Consider the following 13,897-nt stretch of genomic DNA (forward strand, 5'->3'; position numbering starts at 1 on the left):
TCATATTTTAATGATCTTCGCAGCTCTTATGAAAGGATTTGCCGTGGCGATTTGTTCTCTTCCATCCGCCTTGTAATCAAATGAGCAGTCATGGGAATCAGAGTACCGGTGAAGTTTGCAGAAGAGATCGCCGCAGCGGCACCAGAAGCCGGTCAAGCCCACCCTTTTCCTGCAGATCAAGCAATGCTTAATGGACTGAATGGTCGGGGATGGACGACAGTCTTCCTCAGTCTTCGGCGGGCAGGAAATCGGAACAGTAGGTGCCTGGAATCTCTCAGGCCTCTCTGGAGCTTCAAATCCTTGAGGGGAAAGCTGCGGCAAAATGGAAGGGGAAGAGGAAGAAGAAGAGGAAGAAGGTTTGAGAATCTCCGCTTCATCCTTGTTAAGATCACACCTTTCCCCTGCCATCTGTTTCAATTTCAGGACCAAATCGAAACAAAAATCAACAAAATCTTTTGATTAATTCAACGAAAAAGAAACCATCTTTGCAAGGGTAACAAACAGACTCAACAAGTAGGGAGATGATGAGATCGACGAGCTGAAATAGAACAAATCTGAGATTTTTCTCCGGGAAATCAGAAAAATTTAAAAAAAAAACTATACCTGGGGCACAAATAAATCGAGAGACGGCGGGCGTCTTTATACGATCAAAGGGCCTCGTCGAGCTCAGAAATCCGCTCACCAAGAAATGAGAGGAGAGCACACCGCGCGTCGTGGAGGAAGATCCAGCGGAGGCGGACGGTCGGTCGACAAGATGGCGTGAAGAGATTGTATGAGGAGAGGGAAAGAAATATGGCTAGGGTTCGGGAACACGAAGGGGAAGACACGGCGCTGAAAAGATATTCAGAGAGAGGGAAAGCAAAAACTGCGCGCGAGGGGAAAAAAGACCAAAGTCAAATACAACAGTTTTATCAAAACTATTGTTGTAACCCCTAAAAACGCGGATAAAGACAACGGTTTATAAAACCGTTGTAAAAAGTGTTGTCGTTTTAAAAAGAAGTCTCTCAATGACAACAGTTTTCACAAAACCGTTGTCTTTTATATTTAATAGGGAGTTCAAAGACAATGGTTTTGGCAAAAATCGTTGTCTTTGAGCAAATACGCAACGCTTTCTCTTAAAACCGTTGTCGTAGGGGTGTTGTCTTTTAACATTTTTATTGTAGTGTTCACTCACTAGGTCTTTCACCCGACTTCACTCACCAGGACTTTCCATCTGCCTAACCTTCCAGTTAGAACTTTCCCAGTCAAGTATCTAGTCAACCTTGACCTACTCGACTCTTATTCAACCCAATCTGAAATTGTACCAACAATCTCCCTTGATGAACGATTACACTTGCAATCTCTATGTATTGTCAAACATTGAAACCCAAATATCAAGACTCAAGCTTGAGCCAACTCAAGCATAGTCAACCAGGTCAACCTTTACCTAGGGAATATTGCACCAACAATTTCCCACTTTTTGATGTTTGACAATACCTTTAAGTTAGGCTAATCCCATAGCCTCAACTTTCCTTCATGCCACAGCATGAATAAGGGCCTAACTTAAACCCCACATTCTCCACCTATTGGCATACATAAAAAACTCTCCCCCTGAAGAGTTACCCAACGTTGTTCACAACTTCAGTCGTTGTTCACAACACCACAATGAGGGTCTCATACCCTTTATTATCCTGATGCTCATCCTTGAGCATTGACAACTTAAATAAATGAATATATTCACTCTCCATTGTGCTCAAATGCCCTACCTTGAGTATTTTCACTAAAGAAGATTAACCACCCTCCAAGGTATAAAAAAAAATTCATGTCCTTAAAGAGTAACTCCCCCTAAAGACATGCATGTAACTTCTATCATTGCACCAACAATGACTTGGAGTCCCTAAACCTTTAGGAACCCAAATTTAAAAGTTTTGAGGTTCAAAAATTTCAATAATGAAACCAAACCTCAACCTAAACTTCTACTTAGTCTTCCTTAACCAATCCATCGTTGTTTTCATCATGAAAACTCCCCCTAAATGTATACAAAGGTGTTTCAAGGGGTTATGAATGGTTAGCTAGACTAAAAATAGTTTTAAATGATTAAATTAAGCTTTCCAGCCAAAATCAACATCTCAATTGATTGGAGTCGGGTCCCAATCGATTGAACCATTATTCAATCGATCCATGAATCAATTCACACAGTGTGGATCGATTGGTGGATCGATCCAGCAAACTTATGCTCGCGGGAAAACCCTTCTCAATCGATCACCCGATCGATTGGGGGACTTTAATCGATCGGGTGATCGATTGAAGTGCTGAATTTTTGAAATTTATTTTCAATAAACTTCAGAAACTCCCCTAAAATTCTATAAAATTTCAAAAATGATGAAAATTCATGTAGACATTCCTTAGGGTTATATACTATCAAGGAAAAATAGTTTTCTATGAAAATACTTCCTATTTTCAAAAATTAACACAACCTTGAAAAACTTGTAAAAATTTTAGTGTTTTCTTCTAGTTTGTGTCTAACTTTTCAATGATGATTACTATCAAAAGATAGCCTTTACCAATGTTTTCCAAAAGCATTTTAAAATGATTTTCAAAACCAATATACAACCATGTTCTTTGGGCTCAATACACATGACTTGTACATTAGCTTTCCCAATGATTGGAAAACACATAACTATGTGTTTTGATGAACCTAAAACTCATGAGAATGTACTAACTCAACATCTTGAGTTTTGTTCATCATCCTAACATCTCACTAGTATCTAATATGTAATAAAAACACATACAAATCACCTTATAGTTCTTTGTGAGATGTAAAGTTTGGTTTTGCCCTAAACTAGGGATCATGCATGTCTATCTAGGCATTTTGAAATTATGAACATCCACCTAGGATGTTACTCGTTAGTGAATGCCATTTATCCTTACTTTACAAGTAATTTAAAATTAATGCATGATGAATTATGGCATACATCAAAATAGATAATTTTCAAAAGAAAATTTCCTACAACTACATGATGTATGTATGACATGACATGGTATTTTTTTTTTATATTTTTCATAATAAGGCATGAATGCAAAATATGATGTCATGGCATATGATGGGCAAACAAAGCATGGTAAATTAGCATAAATAAAGTACCTAGATTATCTATCTAAGTGTCCTTAAACCTTAGCTAACTTAAAATTAAAACCTAGATTGCCCATTACTTCCCAAGAAAATGCCAAAACCCAGCTTGACATTTCTTTACACTTAATTTCTTGTGCCAATCAAGATTATATCAAATTCCTCAACCTATGGCACATTTTACTCTTTTAAAGGAGTAATCACTTCAAATTTTAGGCCCGGATTTACCTTTAATTCCTTAAGAACATATCAAAGTCCCAACTTGGTAGTTCTTATGATTCTCCCAATTGTGCCAATTTAATTTAAAATTAATTTTCTCAAATTATGGCACATTTTACTCTTTCCAAAAGTAAATGAAAATCCACTTCATTTTCAAAGGTTAATAAAAACCTTAAAAATGCTCTCCGAGTGTCAACTTCATCATGATTGGGTTAACTACCCTTTCAATTAGAATTGACACTCTCTAACTCATCTAAGGAGTAGAGAAAATGCTCTTACGAACCCAAAACCTATTGGTGCTCATTGGATGCTCTAGGTATTCACTAGGGATAACTTCCATAGATACCTTCCTAATGACCTTGTTAGGCTTCTTAGAAGCCTTGGTCACCTTTTCTAGGTCAACTCTAGGGATTGCCTCCCTTGTGACCTTCTTAGTGACTTTCTTAGACTTCTTAGAAGTCTTAGTCACGTTTGTTGTTGTAACGACCACCCTTCTTAATACTCTACTACTCTCTAAGAGTGACCGTTACTTAACTACTAACTCTACTTAACCGGTATGATTAAAAACCACATGGAAACCCTACCGAAAAATTTCGGCAGAATCTCCCCTGTACCGATGACCTTAAACTGATATACAAATACAATATACTTCAGCCACAGGCGGCTGGAACATCTATCAAGCAACTCATGCAGTAAATAATCCAAAACAAAAGAAAACTATACCAGAAACCATCACACAATATTACAATTCGTCTACTATGTCCTAATAACATCAAAATAACATATACCATCCCAAATTCTAAAATGCGGAAACTTAATAATGAATTACAACTTCTTACTTCCAAATTTTCTTATCATCTTAATTAAGAATTAATCTAAATAAATTCTTAACTAAGTCCCAGGGCTTCCATAGTCCTGGCATCACACATCCTTCGAGCACCTCCTTTTCGCCTTCCTTTCTATATCTTTTCCTTTCCTGTATCTGCAGTAAGAGAAAATGCAAACTATAAGCAAAATTTGCTTAGTAAGCGCTATCTAACTCACAAAAACTCGATATGCATGTGAATATGCTGAAAACTAAAACTGAATGCTCAAAAGGAAATCTACTCATGCTCATCTACTAGTAAAAGAAACAAACATACTGAAATACTAAATATGTAAAGCTACTCATGCTCTTCTAATAACAGAGAACAGTAAGCTAATCTAAATAACATGCTAGCATAAAAGAAAACTCAACTTGCTGATTTTAAAACAAAGTGAAACTTAATTCATCTGTTCTAAACTTATTCTTTAATTCACTTGTTTAAAACTTATTCTTTAAAACTTTATACTTATGTAAAACTTGTTTTACTTGTTCAAAAACTTATACTTATAATACTTCAAAATAATAATCAACTTCTTCTTGGGCCCGACAACTGTACTTGCTTTTACTTTTGTAACGACCCGACCCATTTGGCGGCCCATTTGGCGACCCTCGGGTCATCGACCGTCGACCGTCGGCCGTACCGTTACTACTAGGTTATCTAAACCTAGGGACGACTATGGGAGCCCAGCCCAAGGACAATTGAGAGTCCAGTACAGTGCCACTGATAAAAGTAAAATACTCGTTATCTTTTAATACTTCTAATATATAATGCCTTGGCATTTTAATAAGCACCTTGTGTGCCAAAATCCCTAAAGTCTTGACTTTGGGATCTACTTAAGGTCTTGGCCTCTTTCTTTCTTTTCTTAATCTTTCTTATACTTTTCTTATAAAAGAATGCTTCTTACAAAACTAAAATGTTTAAACAAATTCTAACACTGCAATTCTTAAACAAAATCTGCATACAAGTTTAAACAGAAATCTGCATATTAAGCTTAACTAAAATCCGCATATTAAGCTTATCTAAAATCAGCATACTAAGCTTATCTAAAATCTACATACTAAGCTTAACAAAATCTGCATACTAAGCTTATCTAAGATCTGCATACTAAACTTATCAAAAATCTGCATCTCAGGAGTGCCAAGGAAGAAGACCCAGAAGCTCCTCTCATCCCTAGCAGCACACCAGATGTTAGCTAAAGGGTGTGCAGGTTTTCTTGCATACATAGTGAAGGCAGAAGAGGAGAAGGGACTCAAGCAGGAGGAGGTCCGGGTAGTATGCGAGTATCCAGAAGTATTTCCAGAAGAGCTACCTGGACTACCTCCCAACAGAGAGGTGGAATTTGAGATTGAATTGGTTCCTGGAACCGGTCCAATTTCGAAAGCTCCGTATCGCATCTCTCCAGCAGAGCTGAAGGAGTTACAAGAGCAACTACAAGAGTTACTGGACAAAGGCTTCATTCTCCCTAGTCACTCACCTTGGGGAGCTCCTGTGTTGTTTGTCAAGAAGAAAGATGGGACAATGCGGATGTGCATAGACTACAGAGCTTTGAATCAAGTGACAATCAAGAACAAGTACCCCCTTCCCAGGATCGATGACTTATTTGATCAGTTACGAGGAGCGACGGTGTTCTCAAAGATAGACTTGCGCTCTGGGTACCATCAGCTGAAGGTGAAAGAAAGAGATATACCCAGAACGGCATTCAGAACCAGATATGGACACTACGAGTTTGTAGTTATGCCATTTGGAGTGACCAATGCACCTGCGGTCTTCATGGACCTAATGAACAGAGTGTTCAGAGAATATCTTGACAAATTTGTCATTGTATTCATCGATGACATTTTGGTCTATTCAAGGACCCCAGAGGAGCATGACACGCACTTGAGGATAGTACTGCAGACTCTTCAGCAGAAGCAGCTTTATGCTAAATTCTCAAAGTGCGAGTTCTGGTTAAATCAGGTGACGTTTTTAGGTCACATTATTTCCAAAGAAGGTATTCAAGTGGATCCAGCTAAAGTGGAAGCAGTCAACAACTGGAGTAGACCCAAGAACGTCAGAGAGATCAGAAGCTTCCTTGGTCTAGCAGGGTACTACAGGAAGTTCGTGGAGGATTTTTCCAGGATAGCTTCTCCGCTAACAGCCCTCACCAGAAAGAACAAGAGATTCGAATGGTCAGATAAATGTGAGCAGAGCTTCCAAGAGCTAAAGAAGAGACTGATCAGTGCTCCCATTCTGACTGTTCCACAGAGCGACAAGAGTTTCGACATCTACAGTGATGCTTCCAAGATGGGCTTAGGAGCTGTACTCATGCAAGAAGGAAAAGTCATAGCTTATGCTTCCAGACAACTCAAAGACTATGAGGAGAACTACCCTACTCATGATCTCGAGCTGGCAGCTGTAGTTTTTGCACTTAAACTCTGGCGACATTATTTGTATGGAGTCCAGTGTAGAATTTTTACAGATCATCAGAGTCTTAAGTACTTCTTCACTCAGAAGGACTTAAACATGAGACAGCGTAGGTGGCTGGAATTGGTCAAAGATTACGACTGTGAAATTCTCTACCACCCAGGCAAAGCTAACAAAGTGGCAGATGCACTCGGCAGAAAATCCAGTGCATCCCTGATGTCTTTGTCATCATTAGCCCTGCCACTGCAGAAGGAGATGTCGGATTTTGGACTTGAAATTATCGAAGGACAGCTCTCTGCATTGACCTTAGAGTCCACATTGCTTGTGGAGATACAGAGAAAGCAAAGTGAAGATCCGGATATCCAGAAGATCAAGCAAGGGATACAGAAAGAAGACAACTCAGAGTTTAGAGTGACAGATAGCGGAATTCTTTATCAGGGGAGTCGCATTTGCGTGCCCAATGATGAGGAACTGAGAAAGAAGATCTTAGAGGAAGCTCACAGTACACCATATTCCATGCATCCTGGTTCTACCAAGATGTATCAAGACGTGAAACAGAGATTCTGGTGGTCTGGACTCAAAAGAGATGTAGCTAAGTATGTCAGTACCTGCTTGACATGCCAGAGAGTCAAAGCAGAACACCAGAGACCAGGAGGAGTTCTCCAGCCTCTCCCAATACCAGAATGGAAATGGGAAGACATTTCCATGGACTTCATAACAGGTCTTCCAAGAACCACCAGTGGATATGATGCGATATGGGTAATAGTAGACCGATTGACCAAGTCTGCTCACTTCCTAGCCATCAAGGTGTCCCACTCCATAGAGCAGTTGGCCCAGCTATATGTTAAAGAGGTAGTCAGACTTCATGGAGTTCCTAAATCTATCGTTTCTGATAGAGATGGGCGCTTCACCTCACATTTTTGGGAGTGCGTTCAGAATGCACTAGGCACCAAACTCAAGTTCAGCACAGCTTTCCATCCGCAGACTGATGGACAGACAGAGCGAGTGAATCAGATTTTAGAAGACATGCTCAGAGCTTGTGCGCTAGATTTCAAAGGAAGTTGGTGCAAGTATTTGTGCTTAGCTGAATTCGCTTACAACAATAGCTATCAGGCCACCATCAAGATGGCACCTTATGAAGCACTTTATGGCAGGAAATGCAGATCACCCATATGCTGGCAAGAAGCAGGAGAGAGAAAAGAGATGGAAGCAGAGCTAGGCATTCAGACAGAGGTGATAGACGAGACTACTCAAGCAATCCAGAAAATCAGACAGAGAATCGAGACTGCCCAGAGCAGACAGAAGAGTTATGCTGACACACGCCGTAGGCCATTGGAATTCCAAGTAGGAGATTCAGTTTTCCTCAAGGTCGCTCCTATGAAGGGAGTGATGAGATTTGGCAAGAAGGGCAAATTAAGTCCTCGCTATGTAGGACCTTACCTGATCATAGAGAGGATTGGGAAAGTAGCTGGACTTACCACAAGACATGTCAGCAATACACAATGTGTTTCATGTCTCTATGCTAAAGAAGTGTCTCCATGACCCGAGCCAAGTGATTCAGCCTCAGTCAGTGCAGATCCAAGAGGATCTTAGTTATGAGAGCAGACCTACACAGATAGTGGACAGAGCAGTCAAGAGATTGAGAAATAAAGAAGTACCACTAGTGAAGGTCGTCTGGCAGAACCAGAAGCACGAGGAAATCACTTGGGAGCGGGAGGACAGTATGAGACAGAAGTATCCAGAGCTATTCTAAGTTCGAGGATGAACTTTTTATAAGGTATGGGGGATTGTAACGACCCAATTTTTCTCATTTCAAGTTCTAAAGGGCCATAAAAATATTTGGAAATGCCTTTAAAATATTCTAGAGATTTTTAGGAGTTTTTAGAGTATTTTTACGTAATTTTTGGAGGTCGTTTAGTATTTTTACAAAACCAAAGAAGTTTAAGCAAAAAGCGTTGGAGAAGGGGTTCGAACCCGCGACCTCGGGTCGGACCAAACCAAGCCAAACCGGCTTGACCAGCTGGGATAAGAGATTTATGTTAATCTCAAATAGAGTTAAATAAGGTTATAGTATAGTTGAGTTATATCCGATTACTTATAAAAGGAAATAAGTTTTGGGATTTTAGAAAACCTAAACATTTTCTCTCCTCCCTCGCGACGGCGTCTCCTCTCCTCGGGCGAAAATCGCAGCTCAAACCTAGGCGATTCCGGCGACCGGCGAGCTCTCTCCTCCACGGATTCTTCACGAAGCCGAACTTCTCTCGTCAAGGGGAGCGCGCGGGCACAAGAAGAAGTCAAAAGTTTCAAGCTTTGGAACCCTAGACCTTCCTCTCCTTCGGTTGTAAGTCCAAGAACCGGCGGTAAGTACTACTCACCTGCGGTAGGAGTTGCTCCGGGTTTCGATTTGATTTCTTTGCTTCCGGTTTTCATAGTGCCGAGTAGAACTTTATGCTAGGGTTTTCCTTCCTTGCTCTGTTTGTCAAGCCGAACGGTTATACCTAATTGCAGTAGAGTTTTGAGTTTTGGGAATGGACATGCTCCAATTGCAGCAGACCGAACATCCCTTGTTTGAGGTCTTGGTTCTCCTTGTGTTTGAATCTGCCGTGAGTTCTATGTGGAAAGAATTGGGGGACTTTGGCTTTCTTTTGGGTATTCTGCCGTGAGCTTCACAGGGAAATCAAGGTTTCGTTTAGGTTAGTTGAGCATGTAGTATGATTCTAGTGCCAAGTAGAATGGTATGCATTCTATCCTTATTTATTGCTAGGGATTTTGGCCGTGCACAGTGGAGTTTCGGTTGATTCCTTGCTGCCCTGTTTAGGATCATACCGAACAGATCATTATAGTTATCCCATGTCGCTGCCATGAGTTCGCTTAAGGATGCATTGTCTTGGCTTGCTGTTGAATGCTTTGAGTTGTATGTTGTACATGAATTTCCTTGCTTTAAGGTCATGTTGTACATAGTTAAAGTAGCATGTTACCTTATTTTGTATAGCATGTTTAAAGGCCTTAAAGGTAGCATCCTTTGTCTATTTTACAACATGCTTGAGAAGCCCTAAAGTAGTATTCTTTGTCTATGCTTTATAACATGATTAGAATCCCTAAAGTAGCATTTTTGCCCTATTTTACAGCATGTTTAGGAAGTCCAAAATTAGCTTCCTTTTTGCTCTATTTTGTAGCATGATTAGCAAGTTTGAATTAGCTTTCTTTTGCTTTATTTATAGCATGATTAGAATCATTCCATGCTTGATTTTACAGCATGTTTAGAAGTACTAAAACAGCATCCTTTGCCATGTTTTCACCGTATGATTCAAAGGCTTTAAATTGCTTTCTTTAGTTAGCTTGTAGCATGATCAGTAAGCTTTAAGTTATTTGTTTTATTCTGTTATATAGCATGGTTAGTTGAGTATACACCTATACTTATTAAGTATATCTAAAGGACTCCCACAATCTTTAATAAAAGATAATAAGGAAGATAAAAGAATAAGAAAGATAACAAGTAAGTCAAGCAAGAGGCTAGTACCCGACATCCAAGAGCTTGTCGTTAAACAAATCCAGGTGACCATTTCCGAGGTCTTGGCCCTGGTAGACCGAGGTCTGCTCTTTTAGGATTGGTGGCTCGCAACCCCAACCTATTAGGGAACGCGCATGAGTTGGTACTAGGCCTGGGCCCCAGAAAAGAAAACCAAAGAAAAGAAAAGTTGAGTAAGAAGGAAGAAAGAAAGAAGAAGAAAGTAAAAGATAGAAATTAAAAGGTTGATTTCTAACACAAGGATACAAGAAATGAAATAAGTTCCAAGCTTAGAATAAATAAGAATGGTTAGTTTTCTTTGATTCTAAGTTTACATTGTTAGTTCTCGTTATTCTGCTTGATACTGAGTATGATTTGTATTCTGTTCATTTTCTGTATACCATGAGCACATGCAGATAGCTTTATTATTATTTCAGTTTCAGCACTTATGCATTTTATTTATGCATTTCGAGTTTTGTGAGATAGATTAGTACTTACTAAGCGTTTTCGCTTATAGATACTTTTCTTTTTCCTCCTACTGCAGATAAAGGAAAAGCTAAGATATGAAGGGAGGCGACAGGGTGGTGGTGATGATGGATGTGTGTGGTGACTGAACTATGGAGAGATCCAGAGTTTGCTAGCAAATTTTCAGGACCTACCTGTTTAGAGTTTCAGTTTATGTTTTTAGTTTTCTTCTTAAATGCTATTATGAAGTTGAGATTGTAATGAAGTTTAATTCGTATTTGTAGCTTGATATGTCCTACTGTTGGAGTTATGTTTGGTTACTATTGCTAGAATAGCTTTCTTTTAGTTATAGTGTGTATTATTGCTGCGTGGTTGTGAAAATATATGTTTCAGCCGCCTGTGGCTGAGTATAGATTGCTTGTATTATGGATTTGGTCACCGGTACAGGGGAGACTCTGCCGAAATTTTTCGGTAGGAATTCCTCTGAACTGTGATAAATCTAACTGACTCTAATAATAGCGTCAGTGACACTAGTAAGTAGAGTATAGATAGGTAATGGTCGCCCTTAGAGAGTAGTAGTAAGAAGGGTGGTCGTTACACTATTACTCCATACTGCAAATAATAAAGAAAGCATAAAAGGAAAAACTTAAATACTTTCTTACTTGAAGACGGCAAGGATGATGCTAATGTGTGTGATGCTGGAGAATGGGAACTGCTCTGATACCAACTGTAATGACCACCCTTCTTAATACTCTACTACTCTCTAAGAGTGACCGTTACTTAACTACTAACTCTACTTAACTGGTATAATTAAAAACCACATGGAAACCCTACCGAAAAATTTCGGCAGAATCTCCCCTGTACCGGTGACCTTAAACTGATATACAAACACAATATACTTCAGCCACAGGCGGCTGGAACATCTATCAAGCAACTCATGCAGTAAATAATCCAAAACAAAATAAAACTATACCAGAAATCATCACACAATATTACAATTCATCTACTATGTCCTAATAACATCAAAATAACATATACCATCCCAAATTCTAAAATGTGGAAACTTAATAATGAATTACAACTTCTTACTTCCAAATTTTCTTATCATCCTAATTAAAAATTAATCTAAACAAATTCTTAACTAAGTCCCAGGGCTTCCATAGTCCTAGCATCACACATTCATCGAGCACCTCCTTGTCGCCTTCCTTTCTATATCTTTTCCTTTCCTGTATCTGCAGTAAGAGAAAATGCAAACTATAAGCAAAATTTACTTAGTAAGCGCTATCTAACTCACAAAAACTCGATATGCATGTGAATATGCTGAAAACTAAAACTGAATGCTCAAAAGGAAATCTACTCATGCTCATCTACTAGTAAAAGAAACAAACATACTGAAATACTAAACATGTAAAGCTACTCATGCTCTTCTAATAACAGAGAACAATAAGCTAATCTAAATAACATGCTAGCATAAAAGAAAACTCAACTTGCTGATTTTAAAACAAAGTGAAACTTAATTCATCTGTTCTAAACTTATTCTTTAATTCACTTGTTTAAAACTTATTCTTTAATACTTTATACTTATGTAAAACTTGTTTTACTTGTTCAAAAACTTATACTTATAATACTTTAAAATAATAATCAACTTCTTCTTGGGCCCAGCAACTGTACTTGCTTTTACTTTTGTAACGACCCGACCCATTTGGCGGCCCATTTGGCGACCCTCGGGTCGTCGATCGTCGACTGTCGGCCGTGCCATTACTACTAGGTTATCTAAACCTAGGGACGACTATGGGAGCCCAGCCCAAGGACAACTGAGAGTCTAGTACAATGCCACTGATAAAAGTAAAATACTCATTATCTTTTAATACTTCTAATATATAATGCCTTGGTATTTTAATAAGCACCTTGTGTGCCAAAATCCCTAAAGTCTTGACTTTGGGATCTACTTAAGGCCTTGGCCTCTTTCTTTCTTTTCTTAATCTTTCTTATACTTTTCTTATAAAAGAATGTTTCTTACAAAACTGAAATGTTTAAACAAATTCTAACACTACAATGCTTAAACAAAATCTGCATACAAGTTTAAACAGAAATCTGCATATTAAGCTTAACTAAAATCCGCATATTAAGCTTATCTAAAATCTGCATACTAAGCTTATCTAAAATCTACATACTAAGCTTAACAAAATTTGCATACTAAGCTTATCTAAGATCTGCATACTAAGCTTATCAAAAATCTGCATCTTAAGCTTAACTAAAATCTGCATATTAATACTTTATAAAATCTATATTTATCAACATGTAAATCTCTTTTCTCATCTTCTAAACTAAACTTCTATTCTGAACTTATTACTTGCATAACTAAATCACTCACATACTTCTCACCTTTAGACTAAACTAACCTCAATAATCGGTACAGGAATTATCTTCCTAAATATAGAACCCAAACTTACATCAAACCAATTTCATCCAAACCTTTCTAAAATCCCAGAATTATAACTATTCTTGCCCATCTAAACAATTCTTTACAGCAGCCAAAGCATGAGGAAAAACACACAAGGATAACTCATTTAGAACACTACAATTCTGTCCAGAAATAGCTCAGCGAAAACCTCTAGTAACCCCATTAATCTTTACAGCATGTTCTGAAAGCAAGGAAGAGGACTAAATCCCAACAATACTTCAACTTAGCCTTTCTTAGAGCACAACTACTTAAACAATCATGACTTTCCAACATGAACAATACAACTCGAATCCTCAAATCGCAGTTTAATAAAACTCATCAACCCCATAACATTCCAACTAACAATCCTCTTCTATCGCTTAACCTCACTATCCGAATCTCATACTCAAGTAACTGGAATGTAATTGCAATGCTAATTACAAGGGCTTCATCTATTCCATTTAATTATTTTCTTTTATTTTTCTTTGTGGTTCACGGTAACTAAATCTGTTCGTGCTTGCTAGACATGTAAATATGTTCGTGCCTGCTGTAAACATGATAACAAATTAAAATCTGTTTATGATAATAAACATGTAAATCTAGCAGTTTGTTTAAGGTCAATAATTCAACAGAAAACTACATGCTTAATCTAAACATTTCATTCAAGTCATTCTATGTTCATTGTCTAGTAGTGAAAATCCGAAACCTATAAACTCCATATGAACTGATCATGACCATTAAGATCACAATAGAAAAAACTAACTCAAAAATCGGAATTACCAATTACAAGGCCTGAGGAAAGAAAACAACCCTATGCCTAACCTGAACAACTCATCTCCTTACTTTGAAATTCACGGCAACAAGCCCAAAATCAACAAATCTTT

General features: G+C 38.3%; 1 protein-coding gene across 1 annotated transcript; it reads right to left on the bottom strand.

Moving 5' to 3' along the window:
- Window positions 1-408, bottom strand: LOC122054090 (zinc finger AN1 domain-containing stress-associated protein 15-like). Its single transcript, XM_042615928.1, has one exon. It carries the CDS (start codon window positions 406-408, stop codon window positions 1-3), a length of 408 nt encoding a protein of 135 aa, XP_042471862.1.
- Between the last annotated feature and the right edge of the window lie 13,489 nt (window positions 409-13,897).

Source organism: Zingiber officinale, chromosome 3A, assembly GCF_018446385.1.
Source record: "Zingiber officinale cultivar Zhangliang chromosome 3A, Zo_v1.1, whole genome shotgun sequence".
In the NCBI taxonomy this organism is placed as follows: domain Eukaryota; kingdom Viridiplantae; phylum Streptophyta; class Magnoliopsida; order Zingiberales; family Zingiberaceae; genus Zingiber; species Zingiber officinale.